The sequence below is a fragment of the Zingiber officinale genome, chromosome 4A, assembly GCF_018446385.1.
Source record: "Zingiber officinale cultivar Zhangliang chromosome 4A, Zo_v1.1, whole genome shotgun sequence".
In the NCBI taxonomy this organism is placed as follows: domain Eukaryota; kingdom Viridiplantae; phylum Streptophyta; class Magnoliopsida; order Zingiberales; family Zingiberaceae; genus Zingiber; species Zingiber officinale.
In genome coordinates, this window is record NC_055992.1 from 12,782,318 (window position 1) to 12,809,462 (window position 27,145).

Here is a 27,145-nt window from a genome sequence, read left to right on the forward strand (position 1 = left end):
GATTAAAAATCTACAACTAAAAACGACTGTAGCGGTAACCCAACCTTGTTGACTGGAGATCCCAAGATCTTGGTTCAATGGGACAACGAAGTTACAGAAGTTGTGGTCCAACACATTAGATAGTTTATCTCTATCCCAATCCTAGGATGAATTTGTGCTGTCCTACCTCATGTAGTGAGGTTAAGCTTATGCTTTTAGTGACTTCTATACCTGATAAGGTGGAGTATGGTAGGATACTCTTGATAGAAGTGTCACCTATGTGAGTGTGAAGACAGGCCGCTTCAATGAAACACTCATAAATCCAAGATGGTATCCATGGCCGAAACGGAACCAACCATGAGAACCTAAAGTAGGTGAGATAGATCACTGTGTGGGTATTATTGTCTAAGTATACACCAACAGCTGAGCAGTTCAAGACATCACGTTCACTGCGCAGCCTAGTATACTCGATAGCATTTCACTATGGAAGGTTCAAAGCCACAAGCTACCTCTCCCGATGCAGTGACTTATCGATTGGACTCTTGTAAAATGTCAGCATGCATACACGCATTGCATTAATTTCCATTCATGTGGGGGATTGTTGGATATTGGGGCCTTAAAAGGACCAAAACGATTTAGAGGAAGGAAGTCATCAATTGTTGAAAGTCGCAATTGACTTCAAAATTGAAATCTACGATTCGCGTAGATAGATTTAGACTATTAATTTGCTCAAAACCGATTAAGGGTGAATGAGAAATTAATATTTAAAGTCAACCCAAAATAACATTTGTTATTCATTAATAAAGTGCATAGGAGAATAGTTCCACATCGGAAATTCTCGATGTGTATTCTCTACTTATTAATGAAGATGTGTTAATGGAGTTAACACAAAAAATAAAAGGACAGGTGACCCCTTAGCCCAGGGCGAGCAGGTGCTCGCACCTGTGAGCCCGCCACGTGCGCAATGGGCGCTTTGTAGGCGCACTTCGCATCGTCGCGAGGAGCATTGAGGAGCTTAAATTTATGCTCCAGGTGACATTGCCGTGCCTGCGTGGCACTCGGGTGACGTATCAGGCTCTTACCTGACGTGGCAGTGCCTATGCGGCATCCTCGTGGGCAAAGGGAGATGACTGGACAGTTGACTTAGGGTATGGATGGCTACCGTTGATCAACGTTGATCAAATAGATATGATGGATCGCTTGTGATGCGATCTAGAGCGTTGGATCGTAAAAAGTAACGATCTGACGGCCTCGGATGAGACTTGATCTGAAGCATCGAATCAATGGATCCAGATCCGATGGCTGATGACAATAGGCGGGATCTGAGGGTCACAACTCCTCAGATCTGATGGATGAGATTGAAGTGGGCTTGGTGAAGGGTTAGAACCCTTCAGAATAGATGATCTAGATCGATCCAGCCCAAGGAACACATCCACTCACCCAAAGGACACTCAACCTCTTCGTTCAGTATAAATAGAACCCTCCATATGATGGAATACTGACTCAATCTTCTCTTCTCTTCCTCAAGCATTCATCTCATCTTGTGCATTCAAGAGTCCAAGAAGTCTACTAAAAGGTTCGCTGGTCTCGGAAGTCGGAGTGCTACGATTCCGAGACGTTCGTCGTCGTTGTATCTTGGGAACGAATTGCAACAATCCGTTAAGCACCGTAGCGGAGCAATATCGTTTACGGAGATAGTGTCGAACACTAGCCTCGACGATCAGTTTGCATACTCCAGAAGCTACCCGGAGACAACAATTTTCATAAGTATTTGTGAGTGATGAGTGAACATTTAGATTAGTCACTTTAAGAAGGTGGATACTAAATAGCAACAAGAGTGTTAGCGTTGTGAAGATATTCATTTTGAATATCCATTACAAATAATCCTCGAAAAAACAAAGAAAGTTATTCACCGCCCTTCCAATTCCCTATATGTCCTAACAAATTTAGTATGATTTGGGTATTAATTTATCTATCAACATTTTTTTAAAAAATAATTTATTTATAGATTTTATTATTTAATTTATTTTTGACAAATAAAATAAGTCAAATTATTAGAAATAACGAATTACAGTGCCATCGTTAACAATGAAAATTCAATTTAAGAAGCAGGCATGGACCAACAATTTAGGATGACTCCTCTGCTTCATCACTGAAAATAAGATTTGCGCAAACACCGGTACACAATTACGTAAAGATATTCCATTAATAACCGGACTTAGAAAAGTATAAAAATATTTAAAATAATTAATAATTTTATAGGAAAATTGATAAACATTTTAAAAACCAAATTCATATAGTGACATTATTAAAATAAATAATTAGTTTCTCACTCTGTTAAAAAAAAATAAAAAAAATGAAACTCTTAACTGTCATCTTAACGACTCTGAGACAATCCACATGGTAAATAATCGAACCATCGTCCTAAACATCGATCAGGAGGTAATCCACTCAGTCCCATATAATGTGTATATGTATATGAACATATAAGTGGAGTCTCCTCGAATGGATCTAGTGATTAGCACATGAGATGTTGTCATAATAGGATCTGGAATTCGAATCTCTGTAAAGTCAAGATAAATACTTCTTTTATGTGTTAGTCATTATTCCAAAGACTAATAATCGTCCATAATTTATCTCATCCATATTAATCGTAAAACGAATTGATTAAAATATTGAGAACGAATATATTCATCTTTTATCATAATCATCATATAAGTGGAGCCGTAAATTAGTCCCACGTGAAAGAGGCAGAGTCGACACGGAAGCACGTTGCAGGCCGTACACATTCCTTCCGGCATCGGCAGACGAGCGCCACCTCCGACCACGACCCATGTAGTCTTCGACCAAAAGCGAAGCAAAGATCTCGCCGACGTGTCCCAGCGGGACCCACTGCCCGGCACGCTTCGGTCAGGCGGGTTTTGACTCGGCTCGGGCGGCGGGTAGGAGCTGCCCCTTCCCTCCAGGCCAGTAGCTGGCGCCCGTCGTTGCGGGCCCCACGGCGCGTGACACCGTACCTCCAGCTGCCCGCGTCCCTCTTTTAAAATGCCGCACCGCTGCGGCTGGCCGTGCCTCCACCGTTTTGTTTCGACGCAGAGGTTACGGGCGATCCTTCCTAAGTGATACCGCAACAAAAAATATCTCATTGTTTGAGAGGAGACGAGAGCAAGATCCTCGGAGTCGTTTCCGCCGCTATTTTGTTGTCGTTGTCGCCATCGCCGCGAGGATTTCGAAGCAGCTGCGCAGAAAGGAACGCAGGGGAGATTTAAAGCGCAAAGGTTGAGGAAAGGAGCAGAGGATCTTGGGTTCTGCTTCCTTGAACTGAGCAGAGGTAAACCGGAGAGGAAGAAGAACATATGGCTTGGCCGGCGTGTTTGAATGAGTACGAGAAGCTCCTTATCCGGATGGACACTCCCAGGTGATTCAAATGGATCTCTGCTTTCTTCTGCAAAAATGTGTTCTTTCCTTGCCCTGTATTGACTCCTCTTCTTCCGCGCTCTGTGTTGCAGGGTTGCGATCGACAATGCCGTTTGCCCCACCGCGACTCTCGTGAAGGTAAGCGAAAAAGATTTTAAAAAAAAAAACAATCGGTAGGTTTCTCTCTCCTAGCTCTCTTCTTGGTCTCACGACGGCCGCCGGGCATGGAATCGTAGGTTGACAGCGCTAGGAAGCATGGCATCCTCCTCGAAGCCGTGCAGGTCCTTACCGACCTCAACCTCTCCATCGAGAAGGCCTACATCTCCTCTGACGGCCGCTGGTTCATGGACGTCTTCCACGTCACCGACCAGTTCGGCCGCAAGCTCACCGACGACAGCGTCATCTCTTACCTCGAGCAGGTCTTGATCCTACTTGTTTCTTCTCCCGCTCCGGCCTAAAACTTGGCCATTGTGTTGGCATTTCTTAATCTGCTGTTAAAAATGCAGTCTTTGGAGACGGAGGAGGACCACCACTTGCGACCCATTGCCAGCGGCGAGGGCTTTACCGCCCTCGAGCTCACCGGCGCCGACCGGCCGGGCCTCCTCTCAGAGGTATTCGCGGTGCTCACCGACCTTGGATGCGGCGTAGTTGACGCGAAGGTGTGGACCCACAACGGTCGGATCGCGTGCCTTATTTCCATCCACGATGAGCTCTCCGGCGGCTGTATCGACTACGACTCCCCCAGAATCCGTCATATGGAATCCCGCCTCCTCCATGTCCTGAAGGGAGACGGCGGCGTCTACGGCGCCAGGATTGTCATCTCGGCTGCTACCATCGCCCATCCCGATCGCCGACTTCACCAAATGATGTTCGCTGACCGTGACTACGAGCGCACCGCATTGTCTTCTTCATCACCTTCCATCTCTGTCCAAAACTGGATCGAAAGAGGGTACTCCGTCGTTACCGTGCAGTGTCTCGATCGCCCGAAGCTCCTTTTCGACGTGGTGTGCACTCTCACAGATATGGAATACGTCGTGTTCCATGGCACCATCGACATAGATGGCCACATTGCTCATCAGGTCTCAACTTTACCAAATTATCATTAATCGACCAAAAAAAGTTTTGATCTTTCTCGCTACTTCATCTAATTATATTCGTGGAATCAATTCAGGAATTTTACATACGGCACAAAGATGGTAGCCCAATCAGCTCCGAAGCAGAGAGACAAAGAATGGTTCAATGCTTGCAAGCAGCCATCGAGAGGAGATCAATAAAGGTGACCAAAAAGGGGGGGAAAATTACATAAAAAAACTTTAATTTGATTCCTTCCTTGTTCATTAACTAAAGCTAGAGGGAACTGAACAGGGGCAAAGGCTAGAACTCTACATGGAGGATCGCCCAGGGCTCCTCTCTGAAGTAACTCGAACACTTCGAGAGAACGGTTTGCTGGTCACAAGAGCGGATGTGTCATCCAAGGGAGATATGATTTCGTGCGTGATCTACGTGACGGACGCCGCCGGGCAACCTGCGGGACCAGGGGTCATCGACGACGTGCGGCAAAGGTTAATACCCGATTGCCTCATAGTCGAGGAGCAACGGCCGCAGTTCCACCGCCAAGAGGAACGTGAGGGGGCGCAGGGTTTGGGTGGCGTCGGCATTGGGCTGTTCTACTTAGGCAATCTATTCTGGAGGAATTTGTATAATTTAGGATTGATCAAATCCTTTTCGTAGCTCTATTTCTGGCCATTTTTTTGTGTGTGCGTGTCTACTCTGTATATTGAATCCATTACTTGAATTGATCTGCACATAGTAGGTAAAGCAGAGCTGAGGGTGGTGGATTGTGATTGGTTTTCTGCAAGTTTATTGTTTAACCGAGGATTCGACATTCTTTGTACATAAGTAATTGGTATTTAGCATATTGACATTTGACTTAAAGAACCTGTTTCTAAATTTGTTGTTCTCACATCTTGTGGAGAATCTCTCACCCGAAATTTGACATTATGATTCTTTCTGCTCACCTAAATCTTCCTGTTAATAGTGGAGATCACATCAAGGAAGTAGGTTGCCTGCCTAATTGCGCATTTAAATTAATATTCAAAAGAGACGGAATCAACAAACTCAAGTTCGAAAAGAACAATGTGTTTGGGACTTCTTGACATCAGATCTGCCCTCCTTTGTTCATTAGATCTATGGTCGAGCATGTGAATGGAATTGACCGTCACAATGCTTGAACTTTGCTATCCGCCGGTGCCCACTGATCGATTGCCGACTAAGAGCATGCAGAAGGGACAAGCTCTTCTTCTTTCTTCTCTTCCATTTGTCACCACGTTGCTGGTTCCTCTGCTGCTCCCAACGCATGAAACGCGACGTCTGCATTTGACAGACGACCGACGAAAAAGACAGCGCTCGACCCGCCGCGATGCACGCCGGCACGTCGCTTCCAGTCTCAGCTGAGCTGGTGGCCTCCCAAACTCTGTATTCTTTTGATTAATTTATTCTTTTTTGCCTGTTATGATCTAATTGTTAATGCAGATGACTTTCCAGGAACCATATCTTATCAGCGATCTTTCTCGGGAGGAATTAGGAATCTACAGTGGCGGAGATGCCTTAACATGGGTCTCGGTAGCAGCCAAAGCAGAGCGTTACAGTGGGAAAAGTGAAGCTTGTATAACTTGTGTCTCAAGAAATGCTAGGGCACCGCTGCGTGCTGCTCAATTTGCTGCCTGTATCAACCTCATCCACTGTGCAAGTGGGAGTGGAAGATGGTTTCTTTATTTGTTCCACGTCATGGCCGCAGGGTTGCAGGCAGCCTTTGTTCATGTTCTGTTCTTTCATGCTCTGTAAATTAAACCTCTGTTTTCAACCCTCAATCGCGCGGCAGGGCTGGATGGGTTGGGAAGGGGAAGTTGGTTCAATGGAAAAAGATAAGGGCTGTGGTTACATCATATCGATGCCATTGATTTTGATCAGTAAATTCCTGAGTTTCTCATAAAACCAATCATGATAACAGATATCAGGTCATGATGACAGAAATACCAACACATTTTCTACGAACTATCATTCGAACATATATAGTCATTCAATTATTCTTAGTACGAACTGTTTGTTCATCGGCAGATACTGAAAATCCTCACCTCTGTTCAGGAGGTTCAGCTTAGTGCTTTGTAAATCTTTGCAGGACATCGAAAAAGTCAGGGAAGGTCTTGCGCGTGCAACCTGGGTCATTGATAGTTACAGGAACATCACCGCAGGCTGCTATAGAGAACGCCATCGCCATCCTGTGGTCGTCGTAAGTATCGACAGAAGTGCCATTCAACTTTTCTGGGGGAGTAATGATGCAGTAATCAGGACCTTCTTCCACTGTTGCTCCCAGCTGATACATGTAAAGAATGATTTTTTTAGAAAAGACACAAGGTATCTGAGCAAGAAGAAAAACTAACATCAATAAACCTTTCGAAGTTCTGTACAGATGGCTATCATCCTCTCAGTTTCCTTTACTCTCCATGAAGCCACTGATAATTTAGAAGGAAAAATTTAGTTCAGTGAGATTAGATAATAACAACAAATTTAAGCAAGCCTCCATTGTGTATCAGCTGAGTAGCGCAATATCTGAGACTAACCATCTCTTATGGATGTAGGTCCATCCGCAAATAGGGCAACAACAGCAAGGGTCATTGCTACATCAGGCATCTTGTTCATGTCGACATCAATGCCATGCAAATGCTTCTTCGAAGAATCCCGTGGTGGACCAGTAACGGTTACACTATTCTCTGTCCATGAAACTTTTGCTCCCATTTTTTCAAGAACTTCGGCAAACTTAACATCGCCCTACGTTTAAGGAAAAAATGAAAGCTAAGTGAAAAGAGAAACAACATGGCTTCTAGATGCTAGAGGATATAAAAATACTCTGAACCTTAAGGCACCTGTAAACTGGATGTTCCACAACCTTCTACAGTGACGGTGCCACCTGTGACCGCGGCAGCTGCTAAGAAATAACTAGCACTTGATGCATCACCTTCTACATATGCGTTTCCAGGAGACCTACCATAGGCAAGACCCAAATGACGGTAACATTTTCATCAATTAGTTTAGTGAAGTCAATGTAATTGATATAAAAATTTCAAACTTACTTGTACTTCTGAGCACCCTTGATGAAGAATCTCTCCCAATTATCAGAATGCACCACCTTCACTCCAAAGCGTTCCATCAATTTCAAAGTCATTTCTACGTACGGAATGGAAATGAGCTTATCAATGATCTCGATCTCAACATCTCCTCGTGCTAAGGGAGCTGCCATGAGCAAAGCAGACAAATACTGACTGCTAATGGATCCGGAGAGTTTCACCTAAAGAAAATGATGAAGGAATAGAAGGCACCATAAATAAATCAGTATCAGAAAAAGACAACAGAATACGAAATGTGAAATGTAGAAGCATATAGCTTAGCTTGCATGTTCATTGTTGAAGAACCGAAAACATATACAACCAAATTAATTGTCCAGATATTGGTTTAGTATATGCATTCTTTTTCATGGATGTCACAATAATAAGTGATGGATTACACAATGATTTAAGTCAGTTTCCTAAATTGATCCATTGTCACACAATGTAATTATATGTCTTCCCAATCATCATCAAATTGTATTAATCCCCACTACATGGGATCAGCTGCATGAATCTTAACTCTCCACGGAACTCTATGCACTGTAAATATACTGTCATAATAATATAGTCAAGCATGAGAACAAACTGACAAAAATTATGTGGTGATAAATTCACCCTATTACAGATTAGTTAATAAAAAAAATATCAGATTGAAGTTTATGATAAGAAATAGGATTGACTTGATCAGCACATTGTTCCATAAAGAAAAAATCATTGTAAGAGCTTACGCATCAAGAAAGCTTATTGTTTCACTGACCCAGTCACCAGATTGAAAAGAAGTATTCTTATTGTTTCACTGACCCACATGCTCATGTAGTTTGTATAGCATTCTAATTAAAATATACTACATGATTAAAAAGCAGAAAAGATATCTGTAGTTAACACATATAAAGCTGAAGAGTCTCACAAACAGGAAGGTAAGTATAACACATTCTTACCTTGATATCTTACATTGTTACAGAATTCATGGAGCAAAATATTGTTGATTAATGACATTGCATGAGAACTAGTCGGATTTCATGTCTTCTTGTTCTGTGCAATAGATAAATGAGGTTCAATATAGGAGAGATTATGATTTAGTTTGACTGCAGATGAAATGTCATGCATATTGTATATCAGTCTCCATCAGACAATGTCATGCATAGTTCTGGCATATTATCATGGTGTTAAGATTATTTCGCCCAATCTCAACAGATGTTAAGTGTATATAACCAATGGTTAGGCCAATTGATCAACCTTAATTCCAAATGAATGCAATTGAGCATATCAAAGTTACTGTACTAATTTGGAGAGAATTACTGTAAGAATATACCACGCATCAACAATTGTAATTCTATGTAAACAACATAAAAAATCCAAAGCAAAATGCTGAGATATAAAAGCCATAAAAGGTGTCTAGTGTTTAATTAAGACAAACTCCTAAGATAGAATTTTTTTTATGTACATATGTGAATTGTTTCTTTAATTGATTGCCTTTTGAAAGAAGATATGCCGTATGCTTTCCCTTCACCCTTCTCTCCACTTTTCCATAGGCAAGCACAAATTCTTGTCATTTCGAAAAAAGAGATACTTAGGGAAGTAAAATCTACATACCCACTAAATTTTTGAAGATAGAAACTAGTGTAATAGTTTAACTTAACAATTAAGAACACTTTGATGTGCAGAAACCGTGATTAGATTAGATATACTGGCTCTATTTAGGATTCCTATAAATCACATAATAGCATTATTTCATTAGTGCACTGTGAACATTGAGTATAGGCAAAATATTTACTCAATTATATGGTAAATAACTAATATATGTCTGTTGGTTCATGGAGAAATCATGTATCGTGTCAAAAAAATCCCAATTATTCTAGTCAGCCAGTAGCTGAATGTGCGAAACAAATAAGAGAAAATGCAATGGGCAGTGTAAACTAGAAGCAGGAAAAAAGGTTTGTGATAAAGAACGACAAACCTTGCCCCCAGGAAGGCCTCCCTTTGCGTTCACACGGACAGGAGGGCAATTGGTGCCCATGAAACAATCAGCATCTGCACCAAGCTGCTTCAAGCCATCAACCAAGTCTCCTATCGGTCTTTCCCTCATTCTAGGAACCCCATCAAGTATATAACTAAACAAAGAGAGGCAGTGTTTCAATAAAGCAAAATGAAGATTTTTTTTTTTCCTTTTAAACTAGAGCAAAGCATTAGAAACCTTGCATTTCCACCAACAGCTGCCACAGCTGCAGTTAATGGCCGCATTGCTGTGCCAGCATTTCCCAGGAAGAGTTGGACTTCCTCGTTAGAAGCTTCGCTCACCGGGAACTGCCCGCCGCACCCAACAACAATTGATCGCTTAGTTTCAGCATCATCCTCCACAGAAACGCCAAGGGTTTTCAGTGCAGCAAGCATATAACGAACGTCATCACTGTTCAACAAGTTGTCCACCACAGTTGTTCCCTGATTGAAAATGACAGTGGATCAGAAAACAAGTTAGATAAAAGCAGAGCGCGCAAAAAACGATTGAGTCGACCGACGGACGGACCAAATTTTGGTATTCACGAAATAATACTTGAAATTGTTCGTATCCAATTCTATTTCCTCATTTTATCCATTGCTGAAATTCAGAGAAGCAACGAATCAATTAATTCTAAAAAGAATCACTAGGACTAAAATAAATTTCAATTAAGATGACGAACAAAATTTTATCTTTTCCCCAAAACTCGCCGAAGCAGTGCCCAAGCCGAACAGAAGATTCAACCTCTAAACCAATCAACTCACCTCGGAGAGGGCAGCAAGAAGAAGAATCCGATTCGACAAAGACTTCGATCCAGGGAGTTTAACAGTTCCAGAAATCTCCCTAATCGGTTGAAGCACGATCTCCGATGCTGCCGACGGTTTTTCAGCGGCCACTGCGACGGAGGCCGATACTCGAAGAGGAGTCCACTTAGTACTGCTATTCACCGCCCTCAAACAAGGGAGAGGCTCGTGCATGGCTATTGCTCTGGCACAAATGGAAGAAGGAACGGGCGACGGCTTGCGAGATCCGCCTGAATGATACAACGACAGCGTAGGGTTCACCACCAATACCTTCGCCATTGTTGCCTGCGCCATGATCTCTCTCTCCGCGCAAAGATTTGGGCGAAAGAAGATGAACAAGTGGTGGTGAAATAAACGCAGCGGGCCGCGGCGTAAGTGATGCCGCTATTCGTGACTCATTACCTTAACTCGTCCTGAACTATTGTACACCGATGGATCTAATTCGTATACTAAATCGTGTAATAGTCGTGTCCTGCTATTACCAACCTCCATCTATCTCGTCACCTACCGCATCAAAGCGGTGCGTTAGTCCGGCGGGATATAACCTAGTCCCATATGAGACTGATGTGGCGTCCTCTAATTGAAGCTTTGATATGCCCCGCATAGGACCCACGTTTGTATTTGACGCATACCTAATTCGACCCTGACTTAGGTGGGGGTTCAAAGCAATTAACTAAAAAATGGGATATGCTTAATTACATAAAGAATTAAATAACTAATGAAATATCCTGTTAGGAAAGATAGACTACAGTTAACAATTAACTAAAAAAAGGATTTTTCAATTTTTTAAAAATAATATTAAATCTCTTTTTAATCAATCGTCCTGTAATAAATCAACCGTTTTTATATAGAGATAAGATTTTAAAATTATCAAATTATATATATTAATTTATAAATTATCAAATTAGGTATTCATTTTTATTTTTTCCATATATTATTCTTAGTCGAGTCAATTTTTTAGTCGATTTTATCATCTTAGAGGGGCCTTCAATTGGCTGAGAGCACAGTTAACCTCTAAATGATTAACTTTTCCTTGTGCTATTTTAGGTGATCCTCCGGTCGATCGGAGTTGAGTTTATCCGAACTTAACTTCATCTTTCTCCTCTAGCAGATTTTCTTCTCGACTTCTCGTCTCTTGAATGCGTCGCGCGTGTGTTTCTTCTCACCCACTAATATACTCTTTCGTAGCTTTTCATCCCTTAGATGCACGGAACCTGTCAACTTATTTCTCATGCCGCCTTTCTTGTCCATCGTATCTTCTGTTCGACTTCTTATGTTCCTAAATTCCTACATACTTAAATATGAGGCATCTAAATAGCACATGACCTAACTTAGCTCAGTTAATCATTTCAAAACTAAGCTGATGTACTTACAATTACTTCTTTGATATGCATCAGACTTAAATATGATATTTAAGTGTAATAAAATAAATGTACTAAAATCTCTCTGCACTTAACATCTAGTTATTTCCCCCATTCATCATATAAAAAAAAACATAATAATGAAAAATAAGACAAATAAGAAAAAAGTTTTGAAAATTTTTCTAGGAGTCATACACAATCATCCCAAAGTTGTGTATTTTTATCCAAATTAATTTGAAAAGAAATTACTTTTTAAGAATTAAGTCTAAAAATTGCTAAAAAAACTAATTTAAAAATAATTTTAAGTTATTGAAAAATATTAAAAAAATTTGTCTAGATAAATTTGTGATCAGTATAAAAATTTTCATGAACATATTATTTTCTTTCATTATTAAAATAAAAATAAATATTTTGAAATAGAGATATATATTTTTTAAAATCTAATATTTAAAAATATTTTTAGACCTCGAAATATCATGTCAATTTTTCTGAGCATATGAAATATAATTTTTATCCACATAAAATTTAATTTTTTGAAATAATTTTAATTTTAAAAATCTAATTTTCATTAATAAATTTATAAAAAAATAATATAACAGTAAAAAAAATTATTTTTTTATTAACAGATAATATTTTTATTTTCCATAGAAAAAATTTGTCAAAAAAAATATGAACAGGTCTATGAATTAAATTTTGCTAAGAATGTTAATAAATTAAAACAATTTAAATTTCTAGCATACATAAGAAATTAGTTTAATAATCTAGTACAGATTTTGGTATCCAAAATAATTTTCTTCCTATTAAATATATCAAGTATTTTCTAGGAATATAATTTATATTATTTTTATAATTTGACCCCTGTAATTCTTAATATACTAATTTAATTAGATTAGATAAATTATTTTCTAAGTTTGAACTTCATGAACAATCTAATGCTACTCTGACCGAGAAAGACATCACGTTACTTGTAGGAAAATTCACAAACAAAAAGATGAATGCAAAGTACCACGGGATGAAATATGTATCTACTAGAGTTGTCCATTCAGGAGTCCTAGAAAAAGCGTTAAGCACATACCTTGACGAATCTCGGTTGGTTACCTTTTCTCCAAGATTCATGAGTCTAGTGATGAGTTCTTTGATTCTTAAGTGGAGGTGTGTGATACGGGCTCTCGTGTGTCGTACTACGGGAGGTTATCAAATTATAATTAAAGTTACCGAATCCTCTCTACACTAAAGTAGTATAGGGATGACTCGGGTCGTCTCACAAGGAATGTAATGATAGGATGATATGTTAAGGATTGATTATTTCTTTGAATTTTGAACATGAAAATGGAGGGGTTGGGTTTGAGTTATAAACTACGATATGAAATAACAAAACAAGTATAGAATTAAACCTAAGGAACAAAAGAACAATGCAAGTATGAAAATCTAGTCTAACTTAAACTATGTTTGCAAGGAAATTAAAGTAACATAAAATAAACATGGAATGAAATCTAGAGTATTAAAGAAATCTAATCAAATTTAATTACATCCAAACAAAGAACAGAACATATAGCAATTCAAAGAGACAAGACAAGCAAGAATTAAGCAAAATAAAGTGCAAAAATTTAAACCTAACTATTGGAAGAAGCATTTTGTCGAACACCTTATGAGTATGAATCAAAATAACATATATGTGCTCTAAAACATGGGAGAATAGATCAACCAATCAACCACGCAAATCAACATATCAACCATTGAAGAAGCATCCATATCTGTGTGAAGAAGTCAGAATTGTCGATGGAGATAGGATGGAGCTGCTGCAAGAGAGGCGACGTGGATGGTGGTGTTGTCGTCGGGAAGCTTCCGTGCCGGTAAGAAGATGAGGCGACGGGATAGAGATGGGGTTGATGTACGCTCGTGTGAATCGATGGCGTCGGCGGATGGCGTGCGTGGGCGTGAGATCGGAACCAAGAAGGTAGGGACGGATCCAGAAATTAGAAGTGGGTTGTGCTAATCCTAAGTTGGTCTAGTCCACTATAGAAGAGGTCCAACTTACTTTGCATGAGCACACTACCAACTCATTTCCTCTTATATTTTCACCAAATTTTAAATTTTTATTGAATGTTTTTTTTAAAAAAAATTAATATCTAATTTGTAGACGTTGAAAATTTGGCCGCCATGGCGGAAGACCTAGTTGCTGATGCTAGAGCGTGTCGTCGACGGTGAAATAGAAGTAGTCAACCCACGAGCTTGTCATGTGAACATTCTTGAGCATTATATCTCATTTAAGACCTCAATATATAGTTGCTCGCCTCTTGCGTTGGCATATATAGCTATAAGGGTATGCTAATATGGAGGACACGTCGATCCGGTCGTGGTAATTGGGATCGAGGATGACCATGTCGACGACTACATCTCTGTAGGCGAGGGCTTGGCCATGAAGAGAGTGGTCGTGACCACGAGTCGCGATAAGGAAAGGACATGGGAAGAAAAATACAAGAAACAAAAGAACATAAGAAGAAGAAGCTAAGTCGACATATGGAGGCAAGGCGATGGGAGCCGGAAAAATAAAAAAGAAAAGAGAAGAAGAGAGTGATTGAACCGATTTAATATAATTAAATTTGATTCGGTAATAATATGGTCAAATTAAATCAATATCGATTTCAACCAACATATTCCTTATCTCTATGTCTAGATTTTGTTAGACCTCAATTTAATTTTAATTCAATAATTTATTTTAATAAAAAAATTTAATATTTAACAAAACACAGGAGTTGCACATACTTGATTAATTTTTCTTTTTTTCTCATAAATACATGAGTTGATGCAGCATGGAACACCACAAATGTTACCTAGGATCCACCATCACTTGGTGTTGTGGGTCTCACATTGAGAAATTGACAAACTCGATATTTGAATTAAGTTTTCTATTTAACAAAATTTTAATATTTAATAAAATTTTAAAAAATTGGAGTGGGTTATAGCCTAGGATAGCCCTAACCTCCCTTCATCTCTGCAAGAAGGGATGGCAACATAGATCGAGATGGAGAGGAGGTGGCTGGCCGACGAGGGTGTGGAGGTGGACCGTCGGCGGCTTTGGTGGAGTGGATGGCCGAGGAGGAAGAAGTGGCATGCCCCTTTTCAGCGTCAGAAGCCAGGAGAAGAGATATCCAATGTGCTTCCTGATCAATCCAGATCTGATGGAACAGCTGAGATCAAATATGAGTGAACGGTTGAGATCAACTGGAGCCGATTGATTGGTCAGGATGGCTAGATCAAGATGAACGGTTCAGATCATCCAAGATCTACACAGATTGACCAGAATCAACCAGATCTTGATGAACGACTAGAATTAATTAGATCTAAATCTTTTATTTAATTTGTTTCATATTTGATTCAATGGCTCAAATTTCTTTAGATTAGATTTCTCCTTGACTCGAGCCTTGAGATTCAATTTGGTTCAATTTGAGCTCAATCCCTAGAAAATAAAAGTGCACAATTATAAATAGAAATTCATAAAAATATGAAGAATTATAACAAAACTCATAATATGAATCTAACTCAATAAACATGATAAGAATCAACAATTAATCATTTGAAAAGATTAAAACATGAAAATTAAGGGCAAGAATAATGCATCAAAATGCTAGTTATCAGTGTGCGACGATTTCACCTTCTTCTAACTGGAGGTTGTTGATCTGGTTTCGAATCAGGTCTCGTCTCACGAGTTTTACCTCCAAGGTTCCTTCATGTAGTTCCAAGAATTTTTCTTAAAGACTTTGCTGACTTGTATGCGCTGATCTGGTTGACTTCTTATGACGGTAAAATGCTCAGCAAATGGAATTCTGCCTTACCATTTGCCACGAAGTCGGCTTGCTCCTTTTTCGTCCATTAATGTTCTTCTTTGTTGTTCCTTTGCTGATCCTTCGATGTTATAAAACTATACTTCATTATTAATAATAATTCAAAGTTAGTTTTGAAGAATACTTCCATCTTCTTTTTCTAGTTCGTGAACTCCCCCTCGAACTTAGGCGGGTAGATGCACGGTCCGACCATCATCTTCTATGTTTTAGTCGGCGGTTAGTCCTTTTGAAACGGTTGGGCTCTGATATCACTTGTTAGTCCTTTGCGGCCGACAAAAAGGGGTGGCTTTCCTAAAATTAAAAATGAACCTTTCTCCACTTTTCAACCCAAATTAAGATACACTTATTTAATAATAGACTAATTAACAATAAAGGAAGAGGCAAATCTTTTTTTCTTGGTTTGTAATAAGAGGATTGTTAATCCAAAGTAAATGAAGCTCACTAAAATTTCCTTTGGGCAGAGTAGTCTTTTACAATGTTGACAGCTTACAAATAAAGTAGTAGAGCAGAAAGAGAATTCCTTTACAAGTGTTGTTGTGAAAAGAGAAGATCAAGGCTCTATTTATAGTCTGCTGGTCAGTTAGTTCCGGGTGCTTGGAATGGGTCAGGGCGCTTAGGTGTGCATAAAACTTTATCCACGACTACAACAGCTCATTGAAAATAAGTTTACTGGTCTGGGCATTTGGACCAAGTCCGGGCACCCGGATTGTGTCGATGCGGCCCCCTGGACGAGGCGCCCCCGGGGCACCCAGGGGATCCAAGCGCCCGGACCGTCCTGACGCCTAGACTTGGTCCAGGCGCCCCGAACAGTCAACATCTTGTTGACTATCATGTTTCTCCTCGTTCCGGCTTCATTCGCTTGGGTGATTTCTGCCATTCAGAATAGGTCTCACCTGAACCCATTTTTCGGCCTTCTCGAGCGATCTTTCACTTCAGCTTCTTGTCCCTCATAAACACAGTACGTTTCCTTCTCATTTGCTAGTGTACTCTTCAACAACACCTCATCCCTTGGATGCACCGAGCCCATTGACTCTCTCCCGTGTTATCCTTCTCGTTAGCTGTCTTTCGCTCGATTATTTATGCTTCTAAGTTCCTGCACACTTAGATACAAGGATCAAACCATAAAGGACCTAACTTGACTTGGTTGATTATATCAAAACTACCACGAGGTACTTACAGAAAGTCCTAGTTGAAGTCAAGCAAAGAAGTCCTAGTGGACACTAAGCAGGTGGAAAGTCCTAGTTGCGACTAGGCAAGCAAGTCCTGGTCCATGGAATTGGGCAAAGTCTTGGCAGGTCGAGGACGTCAAACAAAAATCCTAAGGTCAAGGACACTAGGTGAAAGTCCTAGGAGTCACGAACATTAGGCGAAAGACTATATGAGTCAAGGATCGGACGTCTAGAAGAAAGTCTTGAAGTCTCGAATGTTGTGCAAAAGTCTAAACGGTTTGGATGACCGGTCTGGCAAAAGGAAAACTCTCCTGAGAGGAGTAAGTGAGAACGCATTCCCTGTCGAGGGAACAGTAGACATCGGTTCGACTTAGGATTTCGTTAAAATTTGAAAGTCAGAATTGAACAGTCCTGAGACTGTCAAATATTTTATTACTCTTATTTCCATATTATTGCTTGTTGTGCTAATCTTGTGTTATAAAAAATCAAAGGCTGGAAAAAGGTAGTCCAGGCGCTCGGATTGGGTCCAGTCGCCTGAACATCCAGGCGCTCAGACTGGGTTCAGGCTCCCGGACTAGGACAAAGCCATGCACTCGAGTACAGTTAAGGTGGACCTCACTGATTCGCTAACACATGTCACATTCCAAGCGGCCGGACAGGTCAGGGCGCTCAGAGATGGATAAAGTTCAATGGATTGAGTTCCATCAAGGTGCAGCCACATCAACTTGATGGGGGCGCCCAGGGACCCGTCTAGGCATCTGAACTAGGCTATAAAAGGAAGGTTCGACCAACACCTTGAGGACCTCAATTCCACCGACTTTCACTCTTGCATGCTATTCCGAAAACCTCTCAACGACGCTATAACGATGTTTCGACAACCTAAAGCACAAATCTTTAAATCTATAGTTGTCAATATACTTTAATTTACTTCTCTTAAAATATTATAATTTTATAATTGTCCTTATTCAAATTAATTAGTGGATTTCTCAACGAAAACACTCTCAAGTGCAAGTCTTGGAATAGCAATCACCACAGGCTCCGAACTAAGTTAAAAACTTAGCGTTGTTGTTCTTTGTTCTCTTTCTTATTTCAGCTGTGTTTTCTATGAGATTTTACAAAAAATGTGAAAAAGTCGCGAGCACTATTCACTCACCCCCCCCCCCCCCCCCCCCCCCCAATGCTTTTTGAACCTACACTAGCCTAGAAATGAAAAAAAAACTCAAGGTATGTCTGCCTGAGATAAAAAATATAATGAAAGAGGGTAGGGTTAAGAAGAATCTGATACATCTAAAAGATAATGACACTATAGATTACATGGTAGGAATTGAGGACTAGTTGGGACAAAAAAAGTTGGAAATAATTGACCAATTCTTGAAGAAAGGGATGGAGGGAAAACCTAAAGCCACCAGCTAACTGGAAAGAAACAAGCAATATATCTTGTAGGTGTCTCATGTGGTTGATATTCTAGTAGCGGAATCCTAATCTTATGATCCAAAGGGATACCAAGGGTGCAAACTAATGACTCTAACAGAGTTGTTGGTCTGCACCCTTGGTATACATGGTCTACTAGAACTCACACCATTTATCTAAAGGGACATCAATAGCCATGAGAGTGCAAGGAAGAAGATGAATGGAAGGCATAAATGATCAATAAGCAAAAGGAGGAAGAATGATGAACTTACTGTATTATCGAACATGGGGAATGAAACAAAGAAAGAGATGCTGAAGGCAAAAGGAGACGAATGAACATGACATTGTTTTTTGAGTAACCTAATATACCTTGGTGACGACACAATAGAGTTGTCGTGTCGATTTACCTAACTGTTGAATAGCGAGATTTCTTCTCCACCATTAGATCGCTCAGCTGAAGGGTCACGATCCAGTTCGCGCCATCAAAGCGTAATAGTGATAGGTTATGAAGCGGCGCATCAATCTCCAAGACAGTTCAAGTGTTGTCGTTGGATGCAAAAATTAGATAAGCGGCAATGCAACCCCACTTTTAGATCAGTGTTGCATCAGTAGTAACATCATCACATGTCGTTGCATTTAGTACGATCAAATGCTCCTATAACATGAGATGTATATCTCACTTCACTCATTAATGCCATAGTATAAGACGTTAGTCATCAACGTTATATGCAATCTTGCGTATCATATCCATTGAATGCGAGGATTTGCTCTTCCAATGACCAATATTCGGGTAGCTACCCAATAAAATGCAGTTGCTTTGGCTCAACATTATGAAAAGATAACCACAGAAGGCAAATGATAACTCATTATAGTCTAGTCAGTCAAACTATGACTCCTTCGACTAGGCTTGAAGGGAAAACTTGTAATATGGTGAAGCTCTACAATCCTACGTGTCTTGTACGATAGAAAGTCATGTGGAGCAATCAGTGAAAGACAAGATGCGACAAATGCTACTTATGAAGGATCAAACTCATTATAGAAGGAACTCAAGTTGAGTATGGTAAGCCCAATACACCCATTCTAGATATGCAAAACTAAAACAAGGTCAAGTCAGTTACCATTAGTCTCAACAATAGACTCCTTCTCAGTCTCGGTGATATACTCCCTTAGTCTCAGCAATAAACTCCAGTTTAGGCAACATACTCCCTCTCAATCTTAACAACCGACTCTCTTAGTCTTGGTGACAGACTCCTACTCAATCTCGACAATGATCTCTCTCTCTTAGTCCTCACTGTCATTAATGACATCATCCCTATCTCAGCCTCATTCGCTGACTCCCTCTCTCTACATTGAATCCCAGCAGCATCTCAGTCTCAAATCCTAAATTTGTCTATTCTCAAGGTCAGTACACATTGATCCCATCTTTTTCCTCCTCAAGACAGGCATAAGCCCTATACAAGTTCACTGACAGTAACTACAAATATTCTTAGATGTGTCATCTGAAAATGGAGAGTGGTTACGAGGTTGGCAAATCAAGTCTCCTAGATGCCCCCATGAACACATGGTGTTAGATGAGTAGATGACAACTAACGGCTATCGAATCTGATCCCCTCACTGACTTCCACAATGATGATATTTTGGATGACATGGAGATGCTTTCCGGAGAACCATATAAGAACTCACAAAGGTAATGACAAATGATTCCCAACTTCTCAAAACCCTAGATTAGGTTTTACCATTCTTCTCCATCTCTTTCTTCTCACATATCATCGTAAACAAACTCTAACTTGAACATCGGAGTAACCTCAGGATCCATCAAACGACCACTCTAACTCTCTTTTGGAGTACATTTCATTCTCTTTCATTGATCCCAGTCATTGGTGGTCTCAAGAAAAAATTGCATCAGGAATTCATTGACTGATGGTTTGATCATCCATAATATTTGACCGGAACAAAGGACTAAAATGGTTCCTTATCTCAATCACTAAATCGTTTTCCCTTTACCAGCTTAAATGATTAAATCTACGAATGTTTCTTCATCCAAAAGCACATGGTGGAGGGATGACAATGGTGTCAGTAGTGCTTCCTAATGGCAATGTTGGTTACATGTAAGATTCATTTGCCTTTTGCCACCATCAAATCACCATTTGGTCTCATACTTACTCTAACCACTGCTGATGGTTCAAATAATAGCCTGCTACATCCCCATTCACATCATCTTCTTGGAGGGCTTTGCACAAGAGCGACGGCAAGAACCATGACCGAAGTAGAGACGATGATTGAAAACGTAGTCGATAATTACTAATGTAGGGTTTGTTTCTTATGGACATCAAAGAAGGTTTGATTAGCAATCTGCAGAGTTTAGCACTTGCAATTATTGTGGTGATGTAATTATAAGCATGGATTTCTGATCGATAAACATATTTGTTCATAAGCAATTCAGTATGATCAATAGTTGATTATGACATTTTTAGTCTACGCATAACACGTTCCTAGGCCAGCCTTTTGTTGTCCATCCTTATTTGTTGGTAATATAATGTCGCGGTAGGATATTTAGATTATCATCCATATATCCATGGTTCGATCCTAAGTATGACGTATTTATAAAATTTTTTCCTCTAAATGGGAGGCGCAATCAAAGAATGCAGGACTTCTGAGCTGGCTGTTGTATGCGCTTTCCGATTTATCCTGATAATTGATGAAAAAATTCCTATAAAATTAGGATTATTATTATTATTAAACTGTTTATATTAATTTTTAATTGTTTATTTATTAGTTGTATATTATTTATTATGTATATACAAGGGATAATGTTTATTAATGAATACTTCATTTTTTTAAAAAAATGATAATGTGGAAATATTCTCTATCCATGATTTATCTTCTAGTAAATTATAATTTGGGCTCAAATTGGTACTTAGCGTTTAGGGTGGGCTTTGTCTCAACGGCCCAAGGAAAAGGTCGTGCAAGTACAAGAAACTTCCAATTCTCTCTATAAATACGTGATATATCCTCCATCGTTTCATCAAATCATGAAACCCTAATTTCCTCCTTCGTGCGCCGGCACAACAAACACCTTCGCAAGCCATTCTTTGGATGCCCTTCTTCTCTTGTAGTGTTGGATTCATTGTTAGTACCTTGCTGGATAAGCTGCACCATCGACGGGAGTTTTGCTTGTCGTCAATATCTTAATGTTTGTTTTGTTTCCCCTTTTTTAGTTTCCTATGATGAGTGATCTAAAGGCTTGTTTCTCAAAACATTCGCAGTTGCCGCCTAAGAGCTTTCGCCACGCCAGGCTTGAGAGCTTGTGCTGCTCAATTCTTCCTTGGATGGCTGAGGGAATTATTTTCGGAATTTATGTTTTTACCGATCTTCAGTGACTTGCTTTTATTTGAGATTCTTTCGATGCTTTTTTTTTTTTTGTTTTTATTATCATACTTCTTCGTTCTTTCGGTGATGACACTTCTAAGGCTTGTTTCTCAAAACATTCGCAGTAGCCGCCTGAGAGCTTTCGCTTCGCCTAGCTTGAGAGCTAATGCTGCTTAAATTTCCTTCCTTGGATGTCTGAGACGATCAATATAATTTCTCGTTCTCTCGGTTTGAAATATCAAGTTAGGATTTGATTTGTTATTGTGTTATGCTTGTCTAATGAGTCGATGAAATCTTTGATTTGGTATTTGTACGTTGGCGCTCGTCTTGATTTTGTGATATATTGATTATCTGATTTGTTAATTGGATCATCGATTCCTATACTTAAGTTTCGTCAATTTTTTATTTCTGTCTCTTGCTAAGTTTGAATTGTTTTATTTCAATATTGTATAGTTTTAAAAAATATGTTTTTTACTTCCAATGATGACAAATTCTAAGGCCTGTTTCTCAAAACATTCGCAGTGGCCGCCTAAGTGCTTTCGCCTTGCCAGGCTTGAGAGCTTATGCTGCTTAATTCTTCCTTGGATGTCTGAGGCTTTTGTTATCCTTGATTGTCTCTAGGGGAAAACATAAGTTCGCTTTTAGTTTCGTATGTAAATTTCTGTTTATTTGGTTCTGTGGATTTATCGTTGATATGTATTACGGTACTGCGTTGTTTTGAATAAATAAATCATTAACACGGCAACTTTCGTATGAGAGACATATTTCCATTGCAAGGAAACAACAGTCAATGGATTGCATGTACTCGATCTGATTGCAATGTTTCCTTTTGTTTCAATGTTCTTCAGAAGTGCCTTTGAGTCTCGAGATCAAAATAAGACAATTGAATCTTGGAAATGACAGTGGATGTTGTAGCAGACTTCGGTGGCATAATCAAGGAATCAAATGTTTCTTTTTGTTGCATCGACAGGTTTTTGCTCTTGTTGTGATCGGTGCAATGATGCCCTCTCTTGGTGCTCATGTTGGCTTTGAGCTCTTAATCGTTATCAAATTTAGTGTTTCTCCTCTTTTTGTAACCACACCCTGTGCCAATTTAAAAATTGAAGAAAATGAACTAAATTTGATTTTAATAACCTGCATGTCTCCCTATGTAACTCGCAATTCAATTCGATATTAAATTACACTATATAAATAAGCAATTATAAATTGGGGGGGGGGGGGGGGGGATCATTTTTTACTTATTTTTTTAATTATTAATAATAAAGATATAATTTAGGATACTAGAGTTTTTTTTTTTTTAAAGAAATCAGGGATCAAATCTGGCAACATCAAACTGATTCGGGGTTTTAGCTAATACAGGCAGGGTTCTGGTTCTGGAGCTGAGTCAGTGAGTACCTAATCCGGTTATGGGTTTGGGCTGAATTCGATCGGACCCGGCCCTTGGTGCCTATCACCACTCTGAAATTGTTTTGTTGCATGGTAGCCGTGCAAAATCATATCACACAACTTGTCTTTTCTACCCAACGTGACTCGTCCACACGAAGCTAATCAGTCTATCATATATGAAGAATAGGAACGAATTATCTATTAAATAAAATTAACCTCTTCTTATTCTTTAACTTAAATTAATTGGTACAATTAATTAAAATATAAAAATGGTCAATTAAAAAAAAAAAAGTAAGAAGGTTAAAATTTATTTAGTTACAATTTAGATAATTATTAATCAAAGATTTAATAAATACTTTATTAGAATTCTCTTTTGTTACAAGTCGAGAAACTTAGTTGACAGCTTATAAGAATGATAAGAAAATGATACAAAACTCTTGTGTTCTCAAGTTTTTGCATATTTAGACATAAACAAACAAATATAATAGAACCTAATTTAATTTGAGATCACATCAAAACTATTCTAGATAATTATAATTTCTTCTTTTTGATATGCATCAATTTAGATTCGATAAGATTAAAAATATAATAAAATAATTAAAGTAGATAAACAATTGTAATTCAATAAATTAATGAAGTTTGTAAAACAAGTGTAAGGATAAAAATTCTAAATCTAAAAAATATCCTAACTTCCCTTAACAATTACTTATTTTTCTTCTTTAATCACATAAAATAAATAGTCAAAAACACAATAAACTTTTAAACAAATTTAAAATAATTATTACATTAATTACTAATTTACTAATTGAATAATATTTTTCAGAAATAATATTCATAAATATTGTATTTTTATTAATTAATTATTATTTTACAAAAATAATTTGAAAAATTAATTTCTGGGTTTAAAAAGTCTTGAAATTTTTGGTCAAAGTTAAAAAAAATAAACTATATCTAGAGAAAAATTTTCATAGAAAAAATATTATTTAAAAGATTAGAAATGATTTATTTTATTAGAACAACTAAATTTTTAAAAATAAAATTTGAAAAATATATTTTTAACTCTAAAAATTCTGTTAATTTTCTAGGATATGTAAAATAGATAGTTTAACGCTAAAAAAATTAATGTTTCTAAATTTCTATTTTCTTAAATTTTTAATATTAAAAATTATTTTTTAGAAAATAATTTATAATAATTCAGATAATACCCAAGAAAATGTCAAAAAAAAATTATTAACATTGATAACTCCATGTTTTAGCATAGAAAAATAAAATTTTTCAAAACTACATCTGAAAAATAATTTTAATTTTTAAAATACTATCTTCGTTAATAAATTCCTAGAAAATAATTAACAGTAAAAATTTTTTAAAAACATTTCTTTTTGATAGAGAATATTAAATTTTATCAAAAAAAATAATATTTTCTAAAAATAGATCCCTGAAATATTTTAAATTTTAATATTATGAATTTTAAAAAAAAAATTAAAACAAATAATATAACAGTTAAAAATTTTGAAATAATTTTATGTTAGTAAATTAAATCATCAGACAACATAATAAAAATTCCAAACTCGAAATATGAATAGTAGACATCTAAATAATTTGTTTAAATAATGTGGAAGATAAACGTATTAAATTTTTAAGGCATGCATAAAATTAATTTAAATTATACTAAACATGATTTATGAATCCAATATAAATTTTTTACCTACTGAATTAATTAAGAATTTTGGTTGAACATAATTTTTAAGAAGTTTTCTAATTTAACCCTTATGATTCTTGATATACCAGTTGATTCTATCATAATTTCTAAATTTTAATTTTCGAAAAATATTTTAATTCAAACATGCGTAATCATTTTCTAGTTTCTTTATTTGTACTTTTTTAATTTTCTATTCTTAGATTATCATACATTATTATGGGGCATGAATTAATTAAGTTTATTTTTATCTTAGTATTTTCTTTTTCTAGTTTTACTATATTCTTAGACAACATCTTGATAAATTCAAAAGATTGTTCAGGGAGTAATGTACGTACCTCATTTACCTCGTGGTCTCGTGGTGTGATGCTCCCCCTTCATCGCAACTTTCTTCTGAAGATCCTCCCCCTATCAATGTTCATCTCTGAACTGCTTTCATCTTCTCCTTGGTGGTCTGCCAATAGGGCTAGTCCCGCGTATTCTTCAACTTCTGATTCTGGTGATGACGCACCTTCAGGGCTTTGAGCTTCGATTTTGTTGGTCTTTTGCCCTTGTTTTTCAGTTTATGGCAATCACCCTTGATGTGCCCTTCTTCTTGGTAGTTGTAACACCGATCCTTCCTTTTATTCCAAGATTGTTTCTTAGCCTACATCTTAAATTTATTAGATTTAATAAATTTATTAAATTTTCTTATCATTAGGACAACTTTGTCTTCATTCATTGATGCTTCGGAGTCTGGTTCTTCCTTTTTGGCTTTCAAGGCATGATTGTTGTTCGACTTTTTGATTTCTTTAGGATCTGCACATTGAATTTCGTAAAGTTTAAAAGTAGAAAATAAATTTTCTAACGTACTTACCATGAAGTTCTTAGAGATGTAGTATGCATCTATTAAGAATGATCATTTTAGAGTCCTTGGGAAGACGTTGAGCATGTACCGGATTGAATCTCGGTTCATTACTGATTCTCTGAGATTGTTGAGCTGAGTGATAAGTTCTTTGATTAGTGATTGGAGTTGTATTACCTTCTCTCCATTGTTCATTCGAAGGTTCGTTAGCCGGGTTAAGAGGATATCCTGCCTTGCTAACTTTTCTGAAGTCCCTTCATGGAGTTCCAGGAATTTCTCCCAGAGCTTTTTGGCAGAGTCGTAGTTGATGATCCAATTTACCTCCTAGGGTGAAAGAACGTTCAACAGATGAAGCTCTGCTTTGTCATTCACCATGAAATCAGCTTGTTCTTTCTTTATCTATGAATACTCTTTTTCATCTCCTTATTGGTTCTTGGGACTACAAAATCATATTTTATAATTAAAAGAATTTCAAAATATATTTTAAAAAATATCTCCATCCGACATTTCCATTGAGCGAATTCTCCCTCGAACTTCAGTGGATGAATACTTGCACCGACCATTGTCTGGTTTCTTCAGTGGAAGTTAGTCCTTTCTAAAGCATTCTGGCTCTAATACCAAGTATTGGTACAGCGGGGTCAACAAGAGAGGATAAATTGCTTGCCAAGTGAAGTTAACCCTTTCTCGTTCTTTCAACTTAGATTAGTAGGCACAATTAATTAAAACATAAAAATGAATAACTAAAAGCAAGAAGTAAGAAGCCTAAAATTTACTTGGTTACAACGTAGGTTATTGTTAATCCCAGGCTTGAAAAGTGTTTCACTAGAATTCTCTTTCGTTGCATGTGAAGAAGCCTCTTACAGAAGTTGACAACTCAAAAGAATGACTAGGAAATAGTACAAGACTTGTTGTTCAAGTTATTTAATATTTCCTAACTCGAGGGTGTTAGAGTGTATACTAAAAGCCTAGCTTTTTGTAAACATCTATTTTTGAAATAATAGAATCACATTGGTCAAATGTCTATATTTATTTGTTAAGTGTAGTTGTTCAATTAATTTATATTGTAGATAACATGGTGTGTGGTGTCACACACAGAAGATTATGTTATCAGTTCTTTATAAATTATAAGTGTGTGCTCTTAATCCTAATATAATAACAAGCACATATATTTATTATTTATTTCTTTGACTTATCAAAGGGTGAGATTTAGCTCGATAAATCAAAATGTCCGATAAGTTGGGAAATGATATTACTTATAGTGTGTGTTGTTGATTATAAAAGGAAACTGTGTCCTAGAAATCTAGGTTGATAATGTCCCAAAAATGAGCTCATAAGGATTGTCATGTTAAACCCTGTAGGTGGACTTAGTCCGACATGACGATAAGGTTGAGTGGTACTACTCTTAGACTAAGATATTAATTAAAATGAGTTGTCAGTAACTCAATTAATTAATGGACATTCGACATCTTAAAGACAGAGAGATTAACACACTCATAATAAGAAGGAGCCCAAAATATAATTTGGGATTGGTGCGGTAGTTCAATAATAATTCTTTAGTGGTATGAATTGTTATTGATGAAATTAAATTAGGTGTTCGGGGCGAACACGGGAAACTTAATTTCATCGGGAGACCAAAACCAATTCTTCCTTTCGGTCCCTATCGTAGCCTCTTGTATATAGAGAATTATACCCACCTATATCTACCTT

At 37.8% G+C, this 27,145-nt stretch overlaps 3 protein-coding genes, 1 long non-coding RNA gene and 3 other non-coding genes across 7 annotated transcripts; 6 read left to right on the forward strand and 1 right to left on the reverse strand.

Annotated features, from left to right (window-relative positions):
• Positions 1-3,047: 3,047 nt before the first annotated feature.
• LOC121973144 (ACT domain-containing protein ACR8-like) lies at positions 3,048-5,312 on the forward strand. Its single transcript, XM_042524729.1, has 6 exons — positions 3,048-3,397; positions 3,489-3,534; positions 3,633-3,815; positions 3,903-4,475; positions 4,568-4,672; positions 4,762-5,312. The coding sequence occupies exons 1-6, from the start codon at positions 3,336-3,338 to the stop codon at positions 5,125-5,127; spliced, it is 1,335 nt and encodes a 444-aa protein (XP_042380663.1). The 5' UTR covers positions 3,048-3,335; the 3' UTR covers positions 5,128-5,312.
• A 273-nt stretch (positions 5,313-5,585) lies between these two features.
• Positions 5,586-6,285, forward strand: LOC121969569. Its single transcript, XM_042519734.1, has 2 exons — positions 5,586-5,854; positions 5,941-6,285. Exons 1-2 carry the CDS (start codon positions 5,816-5,818, stop codon positions 6,238-6,240), a joined length of 339 nt encoding a protein of 112 aa, XP_042375668.1. The 5' UTR covers positions 5,586-5,815; the 3' UTR covers positions 6,241-6,285.
• A 135-nt stretch (positions 6,286-6,420) lies between these two features.
• LOC121969568 (3-phosphoshikimate 1-carboxyvinyltransferase 2-like) lies at positions 6,421-10,696 on the reverse strand. The gene is made up of 8 exons (XM_042519733.1): positions 10,320-10,696; positions 9,754-9,998; positions 9,517-9,670; positions 7,527-7,741; positions 7,320-7,437; positions 7,017-7,224; positions 6,847-6,908; positions 6,421-6,769 (listed from the first exon to the last, which is right to left on the reverse strand). Exons 1-8 carry the CDS (start codon positions 10,650-10,652, stop codon positions 6,551-6,553), a joined length of 1,554 nt encoding a protein of 517 aa, XP_042375667.1. The 5' UTR covers positions 10,653-10,696; the 3' UTR covers positions 6,421-6,550.
• A 10,480-nt stretch (positions 10,697-21,176) lies between these two features.
• Positions 21,177-22,572, forward strand: LOC121969570. Its single transcript, XR_006108582.1, has 2 exons — positions 21,177-21,336; positions 21,410-22,572. It is a non-coding gene; the product is annotated as an uncharacterized LOC121969570 (long non-coding RNA).
• LOC121974120 lies at positions 21,363-21,484 on the forward strand. The gene has a single exon (XR_006109966.1). It is a non-coding gene; the product is annotated as a small nucleolar RNA SNORD14 (small nucleolar RNA).
• LOC121974123 lies at positions 21,592-21,715 on the forward strand. The gene has a single exon (XR_006109969.1). It is a non-coding gene; the product is annotated as a small nucleolar RNA SNORD14 (small nucleolar RNA).
• Positions 21,988-22,109, forward strand: LOC121974122. The gene has a single exon (XR_006109968.1). It is a non-coding gene; the product is annotated as a small nucleolar RNA SNORD14 (small nucleolar RNA).
• Positions 22,573-27,145: the final 4,573 nt, after the last annotated feature.